Source organism: Crocodylus porosus, unplaced genomic scaffold (genome assembly GCF_001723895.1).
Source record: "Crocodylus porosus isolate Cpor-Errol unplaced genomic scaffold, CroPor_comp1, whole genome shotgun sequence".
Taxonomy (NCBI): domain Eukaryota; kingdom Metazoa; phylum Chordata; order Crocodylia; family Crocodylidae; genus Crocodylus; species Crocodylus porosus.
In genome coordinates, this window is record NW_017728948.1 from 6,483,350 (window position 1) to 6,506,623 (window position 23,274).

The 23,274-nt window shown below is 42.6% G+C and overlaps 1 protein-coding gene across 2 annotated transcripts in view; it reads left to right on the forward strand.

Annotated features, from left to right (window-relative positions):
* The window catches only part of CTNNA2 (catenin alpha 2), an 870,740-nt gene that overhangs the window by 680,717 nt on the left and 166,749 nt on the right, over positions 1–23,274 (forward strand). For both annotated transcript variants that reach the window (XM_019552979.1, XM_019552980.1), the window contains exon 9: positions 17,439–17,591. In XM_019552979.1, coding sequence (XP_019408524.1) covers positions 17,439–17,591 — 153 coding nt within the window. The remainder of the gene's footprint in view (positions 1–17,438; positions 17,592–23,274) is intronic.

Sequence of the window (23,274 nt, forward strand, 5' to 3'; positions counted from 1 at the left end):
GTGGGGGGCAAGGGGCACAAGCAGGTCATCTTGCCGTGTACCCGCTGCCCTCATTTTGTTTTTCTGGCATGCTGGCACTCCGGCACCTTCCAAGGTAGGCATTGTGGTGTTTTTCAGCACTCCAGCCAAAAAATGTTGCCTACCCCTGTGATAGTCCTTTCTCTGCCTTAAGATACATTACCAGAAGGATAAGAATTATCTATGAGAAAGAAAGGCAGAAAAGTAAAGCTGCAGTATTCACGAGTAGTTTCTAAAGGTGAAGTTGCTTTAACTTGGAGGTATGCCAATTAAAAAAAAAAATCCTGAGCTGTCATTGTGTTCAAATGAATCTAATGGGTCCTGCCAGTGCTAAATATCTTTAAAAAAAAATCACCCCAGAATCCAGATTCTTAAAGGAAGCTACACACATTAAGAATCCAACTCTCAGTAAACTTGAAGGGTGTTAGGTATCTAACTCCCATTATGTCCTCTGAAAATCGGAGCCTGGGTGTCTAGTATAAGCACTTTTAATTATTTGAGCCTAAGTGATTTGCTCAAAGTCTGCAGCAAGTGAACACTGAAGGAGTAGATTTATGTCTGCTAAGGTTATGAAAGCAAACTCTTTCCCTCTCATTACTGCAAGCTGAAGTTTGAAGTATCCTTTGTTGCAAGCAAGAGGGCACTGGTTATAGTTATAAATCCTGAAGACGGGCTTACTAATTCATGATTTTTATCATATAAGGAGAAGAAGACAGAGAGGTTGCCACAGACCTTACCTAACTGATAGGGCATTATGAGGATTCAGTAGTTAGTTACGAACTACTTTGAAGATTCAGTACTTCTTATGTAAGTACTAGGTAATAATGAAATATGCACAAGAGCTTGCAAAATAAAAATCAGATTTTCTATGAGCATTTACTAGCAGAGGAAAAGTTGATGTGATGCAAAGCCAGGTTACAGTCAGCTTGAAGCTGAATTAAAAAAGGGCCATTTCACCCTCTCTTGCTAAGTTTGCATTGTATTACCAAAGACGAAGCATCTGTCATCCCTAAGAGAATTTGCAGTGTGGGTGGTATTGCCTCATCCTGCTACGCGGGGCCACCTTCTGTCAATTGAACCATCTATGAATCAACTTGAATATGACTATGATCCTAAAGCAACTTGCAACATCATTAAAAACGGCTCACCTTCTTCCTTGAAGTTTAATACGTTATCTTTTCAGCTGTGATGAGCTGGGCACTCAAGGCGGTGGAAGTCAGGAAGCATCCTCTGCAAAACTGCCTGTCGCATGGTGACCCAGGGATATTTCTCTGAGAGCAGTGCATGTTTATTTCATGCATATGTTTAATATCTGCAGACCGCTATTGCATTTGAACAAGACATTTATTAGCTCAGTTGCTATAAAGCTGTATTAGCATATAGGCATTTCATTTGACACCAAGTTATACTTGGAATAAAAAGGTCCAGTTCGATTAAGCAGTTTCTTCCATCATCACCCACTAGGGTGGCCACTGGTCCCATTTTATACTGGACCATCCTGTTTTTAAACCTTTGTCCCCTGTCCATTTCTAAATGAAGAATGGATTGCAAAAAGTCCTGTCCTGCAAAAATTCAAACTAGATTTTAGGTCAGGATGTTTTTCAGTTCATTGGTAGAAATACGTGTCAGTCGTTTGTTCTTGCGATTTTATTGGCTGTGCCTAGAGGTAGGGTGGTACACCGCCAGAAGGAGCAGGGTTCGGAGCCACCCAGGGAGGGATGGAAGGAGAGAGGTAGCCTTTTTGTGGTTGCCTCACTTCTCGCTGCTGATTGGCTGAGGAAGCGGTGGCCCCACCCCTCACTGCTGATTGGCCAAGGGGGCTGGTGGTTGCCACTCCCCCTGCCTCACCAAGGGGATACCCTATATTTTGGGGATGGTCAGTGGCCACCCCAACTCCCACAAAAGTCACTGCCAGCACTGAAGACGGTGGGAGCTAAGGGCACTCACCACTTTACAGGACTGGACTTAGAAAGCTGTGGGTCTCTAGCCTAGTATCTGGAACCACATTTACTATTTAATAGAACCAATCATGCATTTACTTTTATGAAAAGGTACTTTAAAGAGATGTCTAAATATCTGATCTCAATATTAGAGGCCATAGGATGTTTTTTAAATTTCATTGAATGGCAATTTGGACTTGAGCTTAAAAGGCTTATTTGAATGCCTGCATCTTTGTGTTCTCTCAAGATGTATTTCTTCTCGTTGTTTATCACTGTGACATTGAGCTTTTATGGCACTCTAAAGTGCTTCAGAGGAAATGGAGAGTGTTTTAATACTGCTGATTTACTCTTTCGGGTCTGCAGTAATTTCCTTACTGCCTAATTATAAGGCTCAGCTTAATTTACTCTACACATAATGTTTACTGATGCACATATGGCACCATATTTCAGAAGACTATACCCATATCAGGTAGTTTTGTGTAAGTCCAGAGCTGGTAACAATTGAATCAAATGAAGAACATTTTTGGAACTTAATCTGGAACATAATAGTCATGAGTGATTATTTTCCAATGACAAAATCCAGAGTGAAGTAGGCACAGTTAGTCTTGCCTTCTGAATTCACAGCAAAGGCTTTGACTTGAAACAGTTAATTTTTGTTTTTTATTACTGCATGATGTTGTGAGCACCGATGGACAAGGTTTCAGAGTGACATACAAGGAACTATGTACAAAAGTTCAATAGTAAATGTATCTGGTATGTCTAGGTCCTCGCATATATTTTCCCCGTGCACTGCGTTATATTAAAAGCTCAACAGTGACTACTTCAACTATCTGTCATAACGCTGGAAACCTCTCACCCTTAGATTAAAATATATCATGTCTCTGCAATTACTGTAGAGGGCTAAATATATTTTTAATTTTTTGAAATAATGCCTTTTTAATGGGAAGGGGAAAAAAAACTAAAGGAAGTAAAAAATAGTGAAGTTTTCTTTTCAAAACCAAGTTATGACAGGCACTTTCTATTGAAGTGCTTTTAATTTATATAAAAAAGAAACTTAGTCTGACTTTTTAGAATGAAAATGAACTGTTCACATATAAGTGAAGGAAATGTATAGTGGGTAAGTGTATAAGGATAAAGTACCAAATGTCTCTAAAAAAGGGCTGAAGTTCTTAGCGGCCTAAAGAAAAAACTGTGGTCCAAAGACCCCTAATCCTGGAGAGGCCTAAACTTTCTCCAGGTTTCCCTTTTGGAAATGAGTGTTCCCGTGACGCCTCTGCGGGTGCCCAGAACATACCCGATCTGAACAACTTGGCACCTTGCTCCCATATAAGCTGCTCTTGGATCCCGAAACTAGACAGAGCAGTGCTTAAGTCCCCAGAGAAGCCTGATCCAGGAGGTGTTCTTGGAGGATGTCACACACACGTCGACAACATTGAGTTGAGCACAAAATACAGCAGCTGCATTCAAAACCGGGGAGAATACAGGGTACCAGCTCTAGATTTTATATATAATATTGTAGCGCTTAGAACACTTGCCCTGCAGACCCAGAATTCAAGGCCCTCCTCAGTCTGAAGGGATTCAAACCCATATTTCCCACTTCCCAAGAGTGCTCAGGCTACTAGGCGACAGGCTAATCTAGGTGATGGGACCCTTTCCAGCTCCTATTGAAACTGGGCCACTGAGCAATCAGAAATGCCAGAGCCTCAGAGTCAGAGGACTAGAAAGAAAGCAAGTAATGTCAGTGGGTAAAGGGGACCCTTCATCCTAATGATCAGAGGATTCAGCTGAGATTAGAAACCTCGGTTCCTGTCCCTCTTGAGAAGACTGCAAATGCAATCTGCTCGTTATGCAGGGGCCTTTTTTGAACTGCCCTGTTGTGGTGTCTGCCTTTCCCCGTGCACTGCATGAGAAACCTAAACACCTAGTTTGGCGGTTGGGATTTCATGCTGCATGTAGCCATGCCTAACTTTTTTGGCACTCATGTCCATGCCTGGACTGACTCTAAGAGCCAAATGGTGGTAGTGGTGGTGTTTGTGGATGTTACACCAACTGCTCAACGCCCCATTGTCATAGTTATTGCACAAACAGTTAGGGGAAGACAGCCTCCATATAAAGAGCTTTATACTCTCCTCTCAGCTGTCATTCAAAAAAGCATGGGGAATAAAATAGGGGGTGAGCCAATGCACAACTTACGTTTCAAACTAGATTTTAGGTCAGGGTGCTTTAAACTGACAACTAGCTCACCCTTAATTCTACATATGCTCTCATTCTAGTGTAAATATCTTGAAATCACTACCATCACCTGTTCTTATGCATGTAGAAATCTAGGGAGCTTTAAGTTCTGTTAATGAATGGTAAGAGGAAAACCACAGAAAAGTAGGACAGATAATAAGACCACTGGCAACAGTCTTAGCTGAGATCGGCTGTGCACCCCGGGAAGCACCAGCCATAAAACCAGAAGTGCCAGTGGAAGTGCACTTCTAGTTTCACCACTGGGGGACACCCCCCTTCAGTGGGTGTCCCCTGTCGGTGATCTGGTGCCCCCTTCCCAGACTTGGGAGGCACCAGTCACCCATGAACAGGACTGTGTTCTTCAATTTTAAGTCTTACTGTTTAAAGACCTGCAGAGTAGCTTAATTGGCCACTGTTTCAGTCCAAGAATCTCTGTACATTGGGCAGTGAAATGGGATCAAAGACTTCCCCTAGGACTGGTGCAGATGTTTGTAAGAGCACACATTGGCCTTCAGAAAGGGTTGCCATAACCCCATTTCTCTCTTGCAAGATCAGTATTTATACTCTGACCACTATTTGGGGCTGGAATAGGGGTTTTATGGATGATAGTGACCATAACCATTGGTGACAAAGGATAATGAACCTAAGCTAGGGGAACATCTCAAGATCATGTGGAGGCTGCCACTAATGCAGCTTGGCAGTTGGCTTTTGCAGGGAAACCCCATGCCTCAGACCCACAACACCGAGGCACTGGTGAGTCAGCTAAGCTTGCCCACGTCGCTGCCTTTTAGAAACATGCGACGTGCTCAACATCATCTCCATGATTCATAATATGGGCCATAACTTCATAGTTATGGGAATATCTCCAGGATGATGCCCCTCCCTTGTTGGATAAGTTATGTTCCTTATGGCAATAATAAAAGTTGCTTTCAAGGAAAATAGGATAGGGAAGTATTTCTCATTCTTTTTAGCTTACTTGAATGCACTTTAACAGCAGGAAACAGTGGGAGTTAGAAGCACATGACCAGCCGGATGGCCAAAAACCAACAGAAATAAATCTTGGACTCATGGTGATAGTGGGCCATTTTAGGAACCATTGACCTATGGTAGTCCGTCATATTTTACAGTGCCTACTATAGTATTATTTAGCAACAAAGGACTTATAACTGCAGACATCTTTAAATAGTAAAGGTTGTTTCACAGCTTTCTTTTTAAGATGTGTTGTAATGTTTAAATCCTGGGCATGACACACATTAATTGTATGTATACAATGCACACGCCCCAGAAATCTGTGTACTTGAATAATAAATATTGTATATATTTGTTTTGGAATTACAGTGCTTCATGGCTGTGACTGCCAGTGAAATGCAATGTGCATTGCATGAGCTTCTTATCCTTCCTGCATAAGCCTTCTCTGGACCAAGTTATAGCTCTTCTATTCCTGTCACTCAGGCTTGCAATCTCAGTGACATATTTGACACATTATTGTCATTGTCCTCCCTCCTTTCTGAGCCTTTGTAAATCATATCACTTTTTCCTTGGTGACATCCTTCTACAATCCTTCTTTTCTCTCTGCTGCCACTTCTGAAACCCAGATTTATGTCTTGGTCATCTGTCATTTTGATTACAGTAACTTTCACTTTTTGACCTTCCATGTTCTCACCTCTTCTACCCTGGATCATCAAAAAAATGCATACGTTAAAATCATCATATCCCATCATTTCAACCAAATTGTTCCTTTGCACAAAGTACAGGAATTGTTCTCTTCTCACTCTGTATGCATTTCAAACTCCTAGTCCTTGTGTTCAAAGTACTGGCCAGATTGTCACTATCTGTATTAATCTCCTTAATTTTTCCTCACCAAGTCTCCTGTACTTTATTCATTACTCATTCTCTTCTTCTTACTGCTCTGTTTCTTCCCTTATTATTATATTACTATATGTCTTACGATAGTGCTTAGGAATTCTGATCAGGACTGGTACCTTATTGTACCATCCACCATACTGAAATTAGGAGACAGTTTCAGCCAAGAATAGCTTACAATGCTTGTTCCTTTGCTTTTTACACATGGGTGAAATTTCCAATAGCATCTTAGTAACTTCTGGGTCACTTGCTTAATTGATTTTAGATGACTTAGTGTATAAACCAGTTCAAACAAATTTCATAGATTTCATAGACATTAGGGCTGGAAGGGACCTTGAAGATCATCGAGTCCAGCCCCCTACCCCAGGGGCAGGAAGTCAGCTAGAGTCAGAGGATACCAGCAAGATAAGCATCCAAGCATTTCTTGAATAAGTCCAGAGTAGCTGCCTGCACCACTTCTGGAGAGAGTCTATTCCAGGTCTTCAGGGCTTGGACCATAAAGAAATTTTTTCTTATGTCCAACCTATAATGGTCTTGTAGGAGTTTATGACCAATGGTCCTTGTTTTTCCTTGGGGCACTGTGGTGAGCAGATGTTCTCCCAGATCCTGATGTACACCTCTTATGTACTTGTAAGCAGTCACCAGGTCACCCCTGAGCCTGCCCTTTTCCAGACTGAAGAGTCCCATGGCTCTCAGCATCTCATCATAAGGCCTGTTCTCTTGCCCACTGATCATGTGCATGGCTATCCTCTGCACTCTTTTAAGCTTCTCGCCATCCTTCTTGAATTGCAGAGCCCAGAATTTAGTGCGATACTCCAGCTGCGGCCTCACTAAGGCCAAGTGCAGCAGGAGGATGACATCCTGAGATTTACTTGAGAAGCATCTATAAATGCAAGTCAGGGTTTTGTTTGCTTTACCATCTGCGACATTGCATTGGTAGCTCATCTTGTGGTCAGTCATGAACCCCAAGTCTTTTTCAGCAGTGGTGCTAGCAAGCCTCTAAAGTTTTTTCCCCACCCCGAGGTGGAGTACTGGTATTGAACATCATCAGGTTTGTGTACACCTACTTACTAAGATTATCCAAGTCAGCCTGGATCACTAGCCTGTCCTCAGGTGTGGATGCTATGCCCCAAAGTTTAGTGTCATTGGTGAACTTAGCCAGTGCATTTCTGATACCAATGTCCACATCATTGATAAAGATGTTAAAGAGAACAGGGAGCCATGGGGGTCACTACTGGTCACAGAGTGTCCTAATATTTGCTGCCATTGACCACTACTCTCTGGGTCTGATCTTGGAGCCAGTTTCCCAGCCATCAGACTGTGGTGTAGCCAAGGCCACAGTTGGACAATTTTTCCATGAGGTGGTCATGAGACACCAGATCAAAGGCTTTTTCCAAGTCCAGATATATGACATCGATCTCTTCTCCCTTGTCCAAGTGATACATCACCTGGTCATAAAAGGAGATGAGACTGGTCAGGCAAGACCTACCCACGACAAACCCATGCTGGCAATCCCTCAGGATGTTGCCCTCAGTCAGAAGGGTCTCCATGATAATTTTCTCAAGAATCTTACCAGGGATTGAGGTCAAGCTGATTGGCCTGTAATTCCCAGGATCTAGATCTACTTTCTGCCGTTTCTTAAAGATGGGTACCACATTGGCCTTCTTACAGTCTTCAGGTACTTTACCTAAGCACCACAAGTTTTTGAATATTTTTGCCAATGGTTGGGCTATGACACCTGCCAGCTCCTTGGGTACCCTAGGGTGTAATCTGTCAGGACCAGCTGACTTGAAGATGTCCAGCCACTCAAGGTGATCCTTTAATAAATCAACCCCGATGCTGGGTATAAATATACCCTCACCCTGAATCCTGAATCTTGCTAGGCAAGGTAGTCCCACTGGACTGACGAAATACCAATGCGAAGTCCCCATTAAGCAAGTTGGCCTTTTACTGGGTGCAGGCTATCAGCTGTCCCATTTGGTTCAGCAGGGGTCCAGTGTTACTGTTGCTTTTTTTCTGACTCCCTACATATCTGAAAAAAGACTTGTTGTTATCCTTAATATACGAAGCCAGATGGAGCTCAGTTGCAGCCTTGGCTTTCCTAATCCGCTTCCTGCAGGTACAGACCAGTGCTGAGTACTCCTCGTATATATATATATGAGATAAAGGCACTTAGTCACTTAGAATCATAGAAAATTGAGCTTGGAAGGGACCCCAGGATATCATTTAGTCCAACCCCTTGCTCAAAGCAGGACCATACCCAACTAGATCATCCAAGTGAAGGCTTTGTCTAGCTGGGTCTTAAAAACCTCCAAGGATGGAGCTTCCACCACCTTTCTGGGTAACCTGTTCCCTTTGAGTGCTTTCCTTAAAGCACCTAAAAGCACCCTTTAAGTGCTTTCCTACCTTCATAGGGAGAAAGTTTTCCTAATATCCAACCTAAATTTGCTGGAACTTCAGCCACCACTGAGAACAGTCCAGCTCCATCTTATTTGCAACCCCACTTCAGGTAGCTGAAGGCTGCAGGGGAAGAATCTTCTGGCAATGCTCTGTCTAATATAGCCCAAGATGCCATTAGCCTTCTTGGCAACAAGGGCACACTGTTAGCTCATATTCAGTTTATTATGCACTGTAATCCTAGGTCCTTTTCTGCAGCGCTGCTGTCTAGCCAGTCGGTCCCCAGCCTGTACTGGTATTATTCCATCCTTAAGTGCAGCACTTCGCACTTCTCCTTACCGAACCTCATGAGATTTCTTTTAGTTTAACCCTTCATCTTTTCTAGGTCTCTAAATCCTAGCCCTACCCTGCAGTGTATGTATTACTGCCCCCAGCTTGGTGTCATGTTCAGACTTGCTGAGGGTGCACTCCATCTCGTCTTCCAAGTCGTTTATGAAGATATTGAACAAAACCAGCCCTAGGACCAACCCCTGGGGCACTCTGCTTGGTTCCAGCTGCCAACTAGACATTGAGCTATTGTTTATTACCCTTTGAGCCCAATGATCCAGCCAGCTTTCTAGCCACCTGATAGTCCATTCATCCCACCTGTACTTCCTTAGCTTGCCTGAGAGAATGTTGTGGGAGACTTGAGACTAGTGTATCAAAAGCATTGCTAAAGTTAAGGTGTGTCCTGTCCACTGCCCTCCCCACATCCACAAAGCCAGTGATCTCATCATACAAGGCAACTGCTAAGACCCTTTTGAGAAATTTCCCCTGGTACGTCACTGCTGGAGAAGACTACTACTTCTTGTCCGCATTCCCTCTTTCAAATTGGTATAAAAAAACCTCACTACTTGAAGTTGCTTTCCACAAGTATTCAGAGCCCATTTGTTTTGTCAGCTCAAGTCATGTTAAGGAAAGAGAAGCAAACAAGCACAACATCATACACATAAGCACATGAGAAAACACATCTTCAAAGTTTTTTTCTTTTAGTAACATTCTTTCCTAAGTACATTTCCCTTTATGCTAAAATGCAATGGATTTTGCAATTAAGGTATGAGAGCAAAGGCCTAGCTTCAAATGCTAAGTCTTATAGGGGAAAGATTAGTGCATTAATACCTGGGTCTACCAAAATAGTATTTCTAAGAGCGTGCAATTGCACAGCACTTTTCCAGAGCTATGGAGTGTGAAGTGAGCTGCCCCATTTAGGGCCCTGTTTGTGAGGTTTTTAGTCCCTTCCTAATCTTTGGGATAGAAAAGATTGAAATGACAGCTGGAGAGGGTCTTTCTTAACCCATGGGACATGAATGAGGCTAGTGTTTCAAGAGTCCTATGGGAGCATCTGAAAACCTGGATCACCACTGAAGTGAAACAAGCTACTGGAATAGTAACTAGAAAAGAAAGAAAACCTGCCATGGATCTAAGCTCCAGATCATCTTGGGTATGTCTTGAAGCATCTGTGTTGTCTAGAGAGGGTGGGAAAAACCTTGGGAAATATTGCAATCCACATTTCAAAACTTCCTCTGGGCTTATAATTCACCCCTTCTCCATTTAGATATTAGTTTCCTCTTGATTATAGTGTTTCGCAAGCTTCTGGTGGCCACTGTATTGTCCTAGAAAATTAAATACCTCTTAACATTGCTGAAGATGCACTGGATTGAGGAGAAGTGTGCTTGAAATGCTTGTTTCCACCTGTCCCAGTGAATATGCTCTTGCAGTTACCCAAGCTTAACAACCTGTGGTGTTGTAGTGGTTTATAGCATACAAGGAGTGTTAAAGGAAAATGGTGAACGTAGTGTTATGTGAAATAGTTACAAACAAAGGGTTAGTAAACTTTTCTCCCAGATAGCTTTATACTGCCAGTCTTTATAAAGTTTAACAATCTGTTAGAGCCATTAATCTCCTGCTGTGGCATTACCTTCTAGTGTCAGGATTAGACATTTAATTCTCTACATGCCTGTAAGTAGTGCAGAAACAGTTGGTTCTAAAACTGTTATAAAGCCATGAAAAACATCAGTGTGGCGGGCAGTTTAACCTCTTTGAGTGCAATTACAGCTGTGAATCAGCAATGATAAAACAGATTCAGCTAGTGCTTATAGCGGGAGATCCCTCAGCTCTGAACAGCAGTAACTGACTTCGCACCAGAAACTGGCTAAATTGTGACTGTAGTCGGTAGGAAATGACATCTTCCTAATAGTAGATTTTTTTATCCTTTGAAAAGAATATTTGCCAGTTTTGACGCTTACTTATCACTGTGCTTATCCGACACACTGTTTTTCCCATAATTTGAGGTGCTTTTTTTTTGTTTTTAATGTAACACTTTATTTTAGTAACAAAGATCTTCATTTGGATGCCAACCTGGATTTAGCAACCTGCATTTTATCATGCAATTAATACAAAACACCCTCATTTTAAATTCTCCCTCAGCTTAAAGCTGCAGGGAAAAGAGTTTAATAGACACCATGGCTTCTGAGTGATAATATGCAGTACCATAGGGGAATCTGCGGGAAGTGCAACAAAGAATCCAGTGCCTCCATAGATGAACTTGTTTTTAAGCAATTTTCTAATAATGTTACCAAGTAACTTTTATATAAGCTGTCACTTTCTATTTATTTTAAATTTAGGGGAGGAGAGGGTGGATTTGAAGGGTTTGTATTTGTTTTTGTTTTCTTTTGAAATAATGGCATCAGTATGAAACATTAAAGACTATGGATTCGTGAACATCACTTTGGTTTAACTTTGTTGTAGTACATAGGGGAAAATACAGGATTAGCTTTCCAGCAGTTATTTACATTGATGAATAGCCCTAATTGGATAAAATAGACTGGTAGTGCTGAGCTAATACCTTTAAATGTCTTGTCTTGTGCAATTAATATTACCTTGTCATGCATCCATTTAAGCTATTGGAAGAATGCCGTATGTTCATACTGTTGTCACATTTAACAAATGATTTTGTCAAGTTGTTCTTTATAGGCACAGTTGATGGATAGCTAAATTTGTGGTCTCTTGAATATGTAAAAACTTTTAACTATACCTTTCAACTTGAAGGCAAGGGCATTTGAACATTCAAATAATCAGTTTCTAAAGAAATTATAATGTCTGTTTACATGAGGGGTCAGAAATTTGTTACTGACATGTAGGAATAATGTAGTGCAAAAACTACAGAGAACATTTACTTATTATGTATTTATCAAATCAGCTTTGAATAGTTTGATATAAACTACTAAATTCAGATTGTAGCATAGTTCAACTCTTGTGACTCTAGACTTCGCTCTAGTCAGAAATAAGGTGTCACTCACTGTTACTAGATTTTCTATTAACACTGATAAGGCCCAAATTGTTGTTTATCTGATGATCTTTGTCTTGTTGACTTCAGATGTCTGGCTTAAGAACGGAATTACTTGACATTATCAATGAAAATGAGCTACATCTTTAGGCACTTGTACAAGAGTAATGTGATCTGACAGGAGAGCATCATTGGATAATCAGAATTGCAATATGTAATAACGCATACTAAAATTGCCTTGTCCAATAAATGAAAATTAAAAGCCTTTATGATACAGTTATGTCCATAGTTAAAAGGTTAACCCAAGAAAATATGTTACAGTGTTGCTTTTCTTAAAGAAGTATATTGCTCAAGAACTGACAGTAGGATGTGTTGGCATTCTTGGATACGCACATAGATCTAGATTTTTTAAGGCATTTTGGTGCTTAAAGAGTCAAATAGGTCCTAGAAGGAATTTTAAAGGGTTGGGAACTTCAGAGCACGTCACAAAGTGCTTATTTGCGTCTTTATTCCCCAAAATATTTTTGAGAGCATGATGTATAGTGACTAGAAAAGTTTAAGCTTCATAACACAATGTAGACATCATGATGCCATACAGTATCTCAAGCTATTTCATGTCCTGTTTTATATGCTTTCACAATACTTTAGTGTAATTCTTCTGCCAGGCACTGGTCAGCAGCAACAATGGCTGCATTCAGTGTTGGGGTCTAAATATATTTTAGCTTGTCTCGAGCCCCCACCCAGACCACCTGGGAGGCACTAAATAAATTACTAGTGTGTGCCACTTAAACAAAAACCCCTCCTCATATGCGGTGTAAACAGAGAGAACAAATTTATTACAAAAAACAAAGGCAAAGAAAATGAAGAAAAACACTAAACACAATTTAAAACACTACCAACTACAAGACATACTTCATAGATTGCACTGTCTTGGGGAAACTTCACCCATGCCCACGCAGTCTGGGACTCAGGGCTTACCCAAAAGGCAGTTACAGGAACCTGCACCATTATAATGACCTTCAGTGATGGACTGGGGGTGGGTGGGGGGCTTCACTGGAGAGTAGGGGTGTGCAAAATGGGCCGTATTTGATTCAGATTTCGATTTCATCTGAACTGGAGACAGTGATTTGATTTGTTGATTCGGATCACGGTTCCTGATTAAATATGGCCAAATTGGAATTTGAAGAGGTGATGCTGATTCAGCAAATCAGCAATTCAGACATAGACACAGCTTTAAATGTTTTTGACATACCTCAAAGTACCTGGTGAGGCTCATGAACCGTGATGGTGGGGCAGATGGAGCGCCCCACAGAAGCATGGGGGGGGGGGCAGCCCATGTACTTGGCAGCAAACCTGGAAGTGGACCAGAAGTACTTCCAATCTACTTCTGGGTCCACCGCCAAGGACATGGCGGGCTCCCCTGTGCTCTTCTGGCTTAGCAATTAACTGCAGGAGGACCCTGGTTCCCCCACCCAGACCCAGGAGGCACCAGTCACTGAGTGTATTTGGGGGGGGGGGAGCGCATGCTTCCCAGCGGACCTGGAAGTGGACTGGAAGTGCTTCCAGTCCATTTCTGGGTCTGCTGCTGAGCATTCTGGGAAGCCCCACATGAGCCTCTGGGATGCTCTATCAGCCCCACCATTGCAGCATTCATGAGCCACCTGGTACTGTGAGGTATGTGGAAAAAATCGTTTAAAGCTGTGTCTATATCAGAATTGGTGAATCTTTCCAAATCTCTCCAAATCTATTTGGAGGGTTCCAATTTGATTCGGAGAGATTAAAGGGTCTCCTGATTTGATTCAGATACAGAGATTCAGCCACCGAATTGGGCAAAATCTCCACCAAATCGAATCAGGGACCGAAGCTTTGCATAGCACTACTGGGGAGTCCTTTGGGCTGCTTCTTGGGTTTGCTGGGTGTCATGGAGTGGGGCGTAGGAGCGGCCGTGATCCCACTAGCGCCCCCTGCCGTGCCCAATTAGGGCAATCCACCACCCTCTTTTCTTGCCCACCACATCTTGTTGGTATATGGTTCTATAAGGGAGGCTGCCACTTATTGCCCTGGACACTGTCCTATGCTTGTACTATTCCCCGTTCCGTATGGGGTGACCTGGTGCACCCCAGCCCTATAGGCTATGCATGCCTCCTACCTCCCCTATAGCACGTCCCTAGCCTTGCTGCTCTTCCAGATGTAATCAGGTCCTTTTCCTTTTCTGCCCCCTGCCCAGCACCCCCCCCCCGGGCTTGTCATGCAACCAGCACCCCTTGTCTGGCACCCTGGGCTTGTCATGCAACCGGCGCCCCCTTGTCTGGCACCCCTGGGCTTGTCATGCAACCGGCGCCCCTCTTTTCGCTAGCCCTCTCAGTCTTACTGCCAGTACTATTCCAGTTGGGCTCAGGTGGCCTAAGCTTTCCCTGGCCCCTTTGTCCCTTCGGGGTCCCCGCCACTGGGAGCCCCTCTGTCCTCTTTCAGTCAACACCCCCACTGGGGCTTCTATTAATAATATGCACCCTGCCCACTCCCGGGGCCTCTCTTAGTACCTTCACCTGCTCCTGGAGCTCCTCTCAGTGCAATCTCCCCCTCCTGGGGGTTCTCTCTGTGCACTCACCCTCTCCTGGGTCTTCTCTCTGTGCACTCGCGCCACAGGGCTGGGGTCAACACCCCTCCACACGCGCCCCACAAGTGCGAACAGCTGTGCCCACCTGGCACTGCTCTCTGTGCCCCACTGGGCACCAGGAACTCCCAGATTACTGGGGAGCTCCCGTGAGGCCTCCTCGCACCCCTACAGCCTTACCCAGTCCTCCAGTATAACACGCTCACTTGGCTGTCTGTGCTTACCATGTTGTAGCCGCTTGGGTAGTCAGGCTGCAACCCTCTGCTCTGCTCTGCTCTGCTCTGCTCTGCTCTGCTCTGCTCTGCTGCAGAGCTCCTGCCCCTCAGACTGCCAGAAGGGAACTGCCAGCTAGGCTTCAGCCTGGGCTGTTTATAAAGGCCCGGCCCTGCCCCCTTCCGGTCACATGACCAACCCGGATGCCCCAGCAACCGGCACCTGAACTGCCCCCGGAGATTGGCAGCTGGCCTTCTCCCTTCTTAGGAACAGGGCACCTGAGTGCCCCTGTGACACTGGGCTGCAGGAAGCTGCTAGAGAGCATGGGTCCATCTGTGTTGCAAGGGGACCCTTGTTGCTCCCTGTTGCACTGTAGGGCAATCCCTACTTCCATGTGGTCACCTCGAGGAGTTAACGCGGCTCCAGACATCATGCTGCACCCCTTATTTCCTAGTGCCAATCCCAGCTCTGCTGGGCAGAAACTTTGAAGGAGAAGTCAGGCCTACCTCACTGGGCCTGAACTGAGCAGCAGAAGCCGGCCAGGCCTATACTGCACTGGGGCCTGAACATATAGCTTGGGTTCAGCCATGCACTAGGCTGAAACACCATAGCTATAGAAACAGCAGGGAGGGAAAAAGGCCCAGGCCTGTGGCCATGGCCTGGCCATCCAGTCTCAGCTAAATTTCATGCTGAGATGATACAATTACAGATCAGAGGGGGCCAGGTTTCTGTAGGCAGTAACTGGCAGGCCCTATTGCTGGGCACTTTGCTTCAGTGATTAACACCCCCATGGTGTCCCACTTAAAAAAAAGTATGAAAGGAGGAAATAGGAGTCTCAGACTCAAAAACACACTTTCTGTCCCTCTATCTGAGGCTTTTCCTTTAACTAGCGTTTGCTCACCTCTTCAGTGAAGAGGTGGGGAGACTCTTGCCACCATGGGGACCAGGTTTTCTGGCTCCCAGTGTAGCTGTGCAGCTCTCAGCAGGCAGATGAACAAGAGCCCCAAGAGAAAGAGAGAGAGAACCATAGTGAGTGGTTCTTATATACCTGGTGTGACATCACCCAAGCCTTGTCCAATCAGGGAGGGCCACACTTCAGTCTTTCTCCCCACCAGTCTGCCCAAAGAATCCCTTGCTTCCTCTGCCCAGGGAAGCCAGAGGGCTTGATATTTTCCCCCACATAGAGGCCCCAACTTGCCATGTGCTGAGCACATGGTCAGAACGACAAGGGCCATCTTGCCCATATCAGAACACAGTTGTACTACCCAGTGTGTGTGGGGGTATTGCATTAGTATATTAGATATAATTATATTGCCCTAGGGACTGACAGCCCAAGTCAGGGATTAGCAAGCCATTGTGCTAGGTGCTGTACAAATGCAGAATTTACAAGCCAAGCATAAAATACGAGACAATAAATGGATACAAGCAGGTGGATGATGGAGTCCTAGGAAAGAATGTGATTGTATTGGCCAACAACATAGGTGGTGGCTACAATGCAGCAGGTGCCTTATTTTCCTCAAGTTTTTGTTATCTATTTTAAATTATTATTTTTTCGTGTAATTAGTACTTTTGAAGCACCTTCCTCATGTTGGAAGTGGAAATATTTAGTAAATAGTACCTAGTTTTGCTGATAGGTTAAATCTGAATAATAATTTAGATAAACGAAACACTAATTTTTCCTAAAAATTATTTTGCGTTGCTAGTGGTGGTTCCCTGCCCGCAATACTAAGGAAGGAGTATGTAATCAGCAGCAAGATTTGATTTAGACTTTGTCTTTAGAAAAACAGAGCAAATAGCCAATATCACTGAAATCATCTTAGATCATTTGTTTTACTGCAGCTAACAGTATAATAATTATTGATGCAGTTTTATACAGTGATGACACTTCAGTTAAATAATTCTTTCTAGTGTGGATTACAAAATTGAATGATTACTTTAATGACCTTCAGTCTAGCTAAAAGATATATGCAGTAATGAGACTAATGTCTAGTTAGACCCTCAGGCTAGATGGCTCCTAGTCTGGTTGCTTTGAGTGTGCAGTTTTTCATTTTTAATAACAATTATACCCAAAGCTTAAAGAAATATGTTCAAATATGTCACACTATCGGATCTCCAGGAAGAATTATTTAAGACTTCAATCATCATTTTGGTCATCTCAAATCTCAGAACCGTTTGGCATTGAATAGTGAAGGGGAGGCTAGTGATCTTATAGCAACATTTTTTCAAACATCCGTTTATGAAAGAACAGGTATTTACTCTTCAATAGTTCGTATTTTTTTTTCACTTGAAATACACTGGTGGTATGCTTGTTAACCCTGCCTGTGACAGATTTTCAGATTGTCCATACTAGAGGTACTTCCTAATGAAAATAAAGCAAGATGAATGTTCTGTACAATACCAATTATTGCTAAATATACTAGGTGCATGTCTTCCTGGATATACACTGGCTAATACATTTTTTAAAATCTTTACATAAAGTCCCCCAATCAGTGATCAGAGCTCTATATTAAAAGTAGGGGGCAATATTATCTCTTGCCAATATGCAATAACTCAGGGGACTACTCTTTATCCACCTAGGTAGTCCCATTCAAGATGCTGGCATTAAGTGTGTTAGCAAGGTCTTTACATGAGCATTAGAGTTGCAGAACCTTTTCTTAAGATTTTGTTATGGATATTTAAGTGCTTATATTGTGCATCCATAATTACTTCGAGAATGGTGTACAATAATGTGAGAGATGACACATTCACTCTTAAATGTAAGTAGCTGATCACTATGCTGGAAATGTCATATTGATAAATCTTCAGGTCTTTACAGCTCCACTTTCTTTTCTCACAGTTACGGAAGGCGGTGATGGATCATATATCCGACTCATTCCTGGAGACCAATGTTCCATTACTAGTTCTTATTGAGGCTGCGAAGAGTGGTAATGAAAAAGAAGTGAAAGAATATGCACAAGTCTTCCGTGAACATGCCAACAAGTTAGTTGAGGTAAGTCATATCACTGACAGATAGAGTTTGTGCGTGTGTGTGTGTGGAAGAGGAGAATAATGATAAATGGGCTGAAAGGTTATAGTGGCTTCTCCGTATCAGCCAGAGTTAAGCAGTTTAGGGCTTTTACATCTAGTAATTATTTGGAAACCCGACGATTTGTAGAAATAGCTTGCAGAAACAGGCCCTGTGCTTTACTGTAAGATTAAAACGTTTGAACATGTGCTAAGTGGTATTTCCTGTAACCTGTCTATAATGACATGAGCAACTGTAAGCGGGTTTTAGTCAAACATCCTCATCAGTGCAATATAACAGGTCATGCAGGTGTAAAGCCAACTAGGTACTTATCATGCTGTGTCCAGTTGGTTGATTAGAGAACAGATTCTTATTAGACTGTCTAGCTAAAATAGTGAAAGAGGAACATAAAAAAATAATCTGAAATCATCTCCTCACTGTATCTGTACAGACACAGATATACATCCCCCATTTTCTTGGTTTTACTCATCTTTCTATATATACATAAAATAAAATGGTAGCAAAGTATAATTGCCTTTAAGGGAAGTACTGAAATGGTTTTATTTTGCTTCCTGAAGCTTAGACATTCAAATTACAATGAAAATAAAACACAATGATTGAATCTGGTTGATCATCGAACGTGGTTTAACCAATTGATCATGTTTACTCATCCAAGTTTTTCTCCATGACAGATTAAGAACTGTTAAAAAAATATTAGCATTTCTTGAATATACAAATACATTTCAGTGATTTTATGTCTGATATTATTACATGGGGTTATTAACTACTCTTTACTAGCACTGTTTAGAAGACTGTGTAGCTCCTCAGCAACATCTTTTATCGCTATTCATGCTACATATATTTTAATTAACATTAAAATAGAATGATCCCAGGAAGGTGCTGATCTGTGAAGGAATTTAGGAGTTATGTTTCTAAAAGGTTTTGCTTTGGAGAAAAAAGCTTTTGGGCCAGAGTCCGATTTCAGTTACTTTGCCATAAATCTAGAGTTATCCATATTATAATTGATAAAATGGAAGTGGGGCCAAATCTAATAAGGGATTTAGTCATTTCAAGCAGAATTTAGGAACCTATCTCCAAAACTGTAAGCCCCAAACCCCCACATGCAGTGGGCACCAGTCTTGCAACTGCCTAACTCCCTAGGCACTTTCCTGTTTGGCATCAAAGATTCCTAGACACATAGGACCAGGTTTTATTCCATCTAGTAAGCATCTGCTTAAGTGAACTTATTCCAACCTGCCCAATTAAACACTCCAAACAGATGGCTTTGGGACCACATTCTGATTTCAGTTATACCTGTGTCATATAATAAATGGTAAGTTGCTCCTCTCCACCTATATTCAAGCCCGACAATTGGGCAGGGTAGATGGTTGAGGAGTCATTAACATGCACTTCAGCCATTGTCTTAGGCTTTCTTTCTCTTTCTGGGGAGTCATATTATGTGTATATATGTAGAAATAAATAAACACACGTATGCCTGTGCCTGTGCACACACACATGTGAACACACACATGCCTGTGCACACATATATGTGTGCACACACATATGTTTTAGGGCATTTTTCCCCATTCAGGGAACTGAGAAAGTGATTTTCTTACGTTCAGTTTTTGTAAGTTCTTGGAATTGATCATTAGCCATCTTTACTGTAAGTTCTTGGGAGAGATCGTTAGCAAATCCAGGGTCTGTACTGTCATAGGAAATGTAACCTGCAAGAACTCATAGATTTGGAATCATGTTTACTGCTTATGAGTGCTAGTACTTTCAGTTAAAATGTTTTAATCATTTCTACTTCCAGAGGTACAACGGGTGTCACAGAAGACAAGCTACTGAGGTTTCCTTGGTCAGTCATTTGGCAAATAAAGAATAGGTCATAGTGCTGACTTATCACATTTATACAATGTGATTTAAAGAAGATGTTTTGATGATCATTCTCAAATGATTAAGGAACTAAAAATTCTTTCATAGGCAAAACACCAGATCCACTGGCTGGTATAGGCAGTCAATGCTCTATTCAAGTCACTGGAGATGTCCCTCTGTTTACGTTAGAGACTCATTTGGTACTGCAAATCCAAATACAATAGAAAATTGGTATGTTCTGCCTGTAACTGTAGGTCTTGATCCTTGAGCTTCTTACTGAGCTTGATAGGCAGCCTTGGAGCTTTTTAATAGCTCTTTATTTAGGGGCAACTTTTATCATTTTGAAAATCCCACTGAATAAATATGATATATCTGTAGATACCGTACCAGAGAGACATAGTTAGCCATGTTAGTCTGAAGTCAAGTAGACATTAGAGTAGATTTGTACTTTATAGACTAACTAAAGTGTATTGTGTGCTGTGAAAGGACATGCAGAAAGCAACAGGTCCAAGGATATATGGCATAGTTTGGATGTGCCCCATAACTTTTCAAAGATACATGTTGCAAGAACTTCCCCCACATGAATTATTTCATAGATTTCATAGACATTAGGGCTGGAAGGAACCTCGGAAGATCGTTGAGTCCAGCCCCCCACCCAAAAGGCAGGAAGTCAGCTGGGGTCATAGGATCCCAGCAAGATAAGCATCCAATTTAGTCTTGAAGGTGTTCAATGTAGGTGCTTGAACCACCTCCTATGGCAGGCTGTTCTTGACCTTGGGGGCTTGGACAGTAAAAAAATTCTTCCTTACGCCCAGCCTGAAATGGTCTCACAATAGTTTATGACCATTTGACCTCGTCATCCCTTGGGGCGCTCTGGTGAATGAATGTTCCCCCAGATACTGGTGGTCACTCCTGATAAACTTATAGGTGGCCATCAGGTCACCCCTGAGCCTGCGCTTTTCCAAGCTAAAGAGTCCCGTGGCTCTCAGTCTGTCATCATAAGGTCTGTTTTCCTGACCTCTGATCATATGCGTGATTCTTCTCTGGATTCTCTCAGCTTCTCCACATCCTTTTTGAATTGTGGAGCCCAAAACTGGACACAATACTCCAGCTTCAGCCTCACCAAGGTCAAGTACAAGGGGAGAATGATTCTCCGAGATTTGCTTGGGAAGCATCTATGGATGCAAGCCAGCGTTTTGGTCGCTTTTGTGGCCGCAGCATTGCATTGCAGGCTCGTGTTCATCTTGTGGTCAATGATGACCCCCAAGTCTCTGTCTTCTGTAACGATAGCCAGCGTAGCATTGCCGAGCCTATAAGGGTGATGCAGGTTTTTCCTCCCAAGGTGGAGAACCTTGTATTTTTTGGTGTTAAACACCCTCAGGTTCTCATCCGCCCATTTGCTGAGCCTGTTTAGGTCAGCCTGGATCACCCACCTGTCTTCTGGTGTGGATGCTTTGCCCCAAAGTTTGGTGTCATCGGCAAACTTGGTCAGTCCGCTTCTGATTCCAGTGTCCACGTCATTAATGAAGATGTTGAACAATATGGGTCCAGGGACAGAGCCTTGGGGGACCCGACTCATCACAGGACACCATGACGATTGACTTAAGTCAACCGCCACCCTCTGGGTCCTACTACAGAGCCAATTTCCCAGCCAGTGAATCGTGGCGGACCCAAGGCCACAATTGGCCAATTTCACCAAGAGGTGATCATGGGATACCAAATCAAAAGATTTTTGAAGTCAAGATATATGACATCAATCTCTTCTCCCTTGTCCAGGTGATAAGTCTTCTCCATTGTTGTTTTATAACATGAACTGCATGCTTATTTAGACCTAGTTTGCTCATTTCTGTCACCCCATGTCTTAGGGTTTTTTTTACTGCATTTGGGAATAAGCACAAAAGAGGTACTCCTCACTTCTTTTACACGCACTGTTAATGACCACTTTACTAACTGAGTAGTTTTACCTTACAATTAATAGCTTTACCTAACAATTAATATTCTAGTAGAATGTGGTAGTCCTCTACTTTATTATTACATAATATGAATCATAGAATCATAGAATAATAAATAATAAAGTAGAGGACGCCACATTCTACTATGCATACTAAGTTTTCTAAATATTTGCCCTACTTTGGTGCTACTTCATTTTTTCCAAATCATTTGACAGCATGTCATTGAATATGAAGAGGAGTTCTGCATCAATCCTGCTTAGATATGTTGGAAAACCTTTTGAGGTATCTCTGTGCATCTTCAGATAAATAATTTTGAACTTGTAGCCTGATTTAGAAGTAGTGGCAATGCGTAGCAGGTGCACAGGGGTTCACGTGGACCCCCTGAGAGCACTGGTCTACCCCCTGACACCCAGCATTCCCAGGCAGGGGTGGGGCAGGCAAGAGTGCTAGTGCCCCCCCCGAAAGTTCCAGCTGGGGAGTGGGGCTGCCAGGAGATTGGTCCATGCAGTCTCCCCACGACTGATCACGTTCACCCAGAAGTGCCAGTGGCGTGCCATTACCACTTGCAAGTCGGTGGGATTGACTGTGGGCGGACCCTCCTCCCAGTCGCTGACTGGCCACTGTGGGGGCAAGTGCCCCCCCGATTCAGGAGGTACCAGTCACTCATGCTTAGATGTCTATATCCTATTTGCACATGTAACTTAGTTGTTTTAACTCCATCTTCAAAGGTGACTAAAGTTCTGTTAATTTTCAGTAGTGCATTAGGGCACTTTCAAAAGTTTCTATAAAACATAGAAGCATAAATCCAAAGGTGATTTAGGTACTTGGGAGCGTAAGTCTGAGGGAAGGATGATGGCATGGGGATTTCTAAGTGCCTAACTGATCTTTAAGGTGCCCCCTTAGGCATTGTAGCATCTAAATTATCATGTTCCTGGCTCTAGGAGGGAAATCCTGATCAATATGGCTAGACACCTACAGTGTCTATACACTAAACATAAAGATGCATATGTCTCTTAAAACCAGACAGTATGCTAGAGGTGATATCTTTCATGAGACCAACTAGACAGTTGCAGAAAAACCCAACCTTTATTTGCAAGTTTTCATACACACATGCCTTTCCTCAGGCATGCAAAGAATATAACATTTCTCCCAGGTAGAAATGAAAATTCATATTATACAGTAGAGCTGAACGGTGGTATAATTTCCCCAGGCTGGAAAAGTTCATTTTATGCAAATTAGGCTTGGATAAAAGTTGGAGCAGTCTGTTTACCTCAAAGATGTCTGATGGCAAGCTGGAATTTGAATTATGCTTCTTTCTTGTTATGATGGTTCATATTTCACAAGAGAATTGGTGATGGAAAGGTTCTCCTGGGCAAGGAGTTTCTGTTGTGTTCAGGTTGCTCTGCAAGTATGCAACTTTGGCTCAAAACAAAAGGGTGGAGCTGGGGTGTCAGCTTCCAGGTCTCAAGGTCTTGACTTTTGCTTTCTTCTTGTAAAATTATGAATTTTTCATTTCAAAATGGCTAGTTATGATATCTCCAATGTTTCATGGATAAAAGTTGTAGCTGTGTTGGTCTAAAATGACAAGCAGTCAGTGTGCTAGAGGCCAAATCTTTTATTAGACCAAATAGACAGTTGAATAAAAAAATTTCTATTTGGAAGCTTTCTATTTGCAAGCTTTTACACACCTATTCCATCACAAATTCTCCTGTGAAATATAAAACATTGTAAAAAGAAACAACCACAACGATGAGGTTGAACGGTCATAAACTACTGCAAGACCATTTCAGGCTGGACATAAGGAAGAATTTCTTTACTGTCTGAGCCCCCAAGGTCTGGAA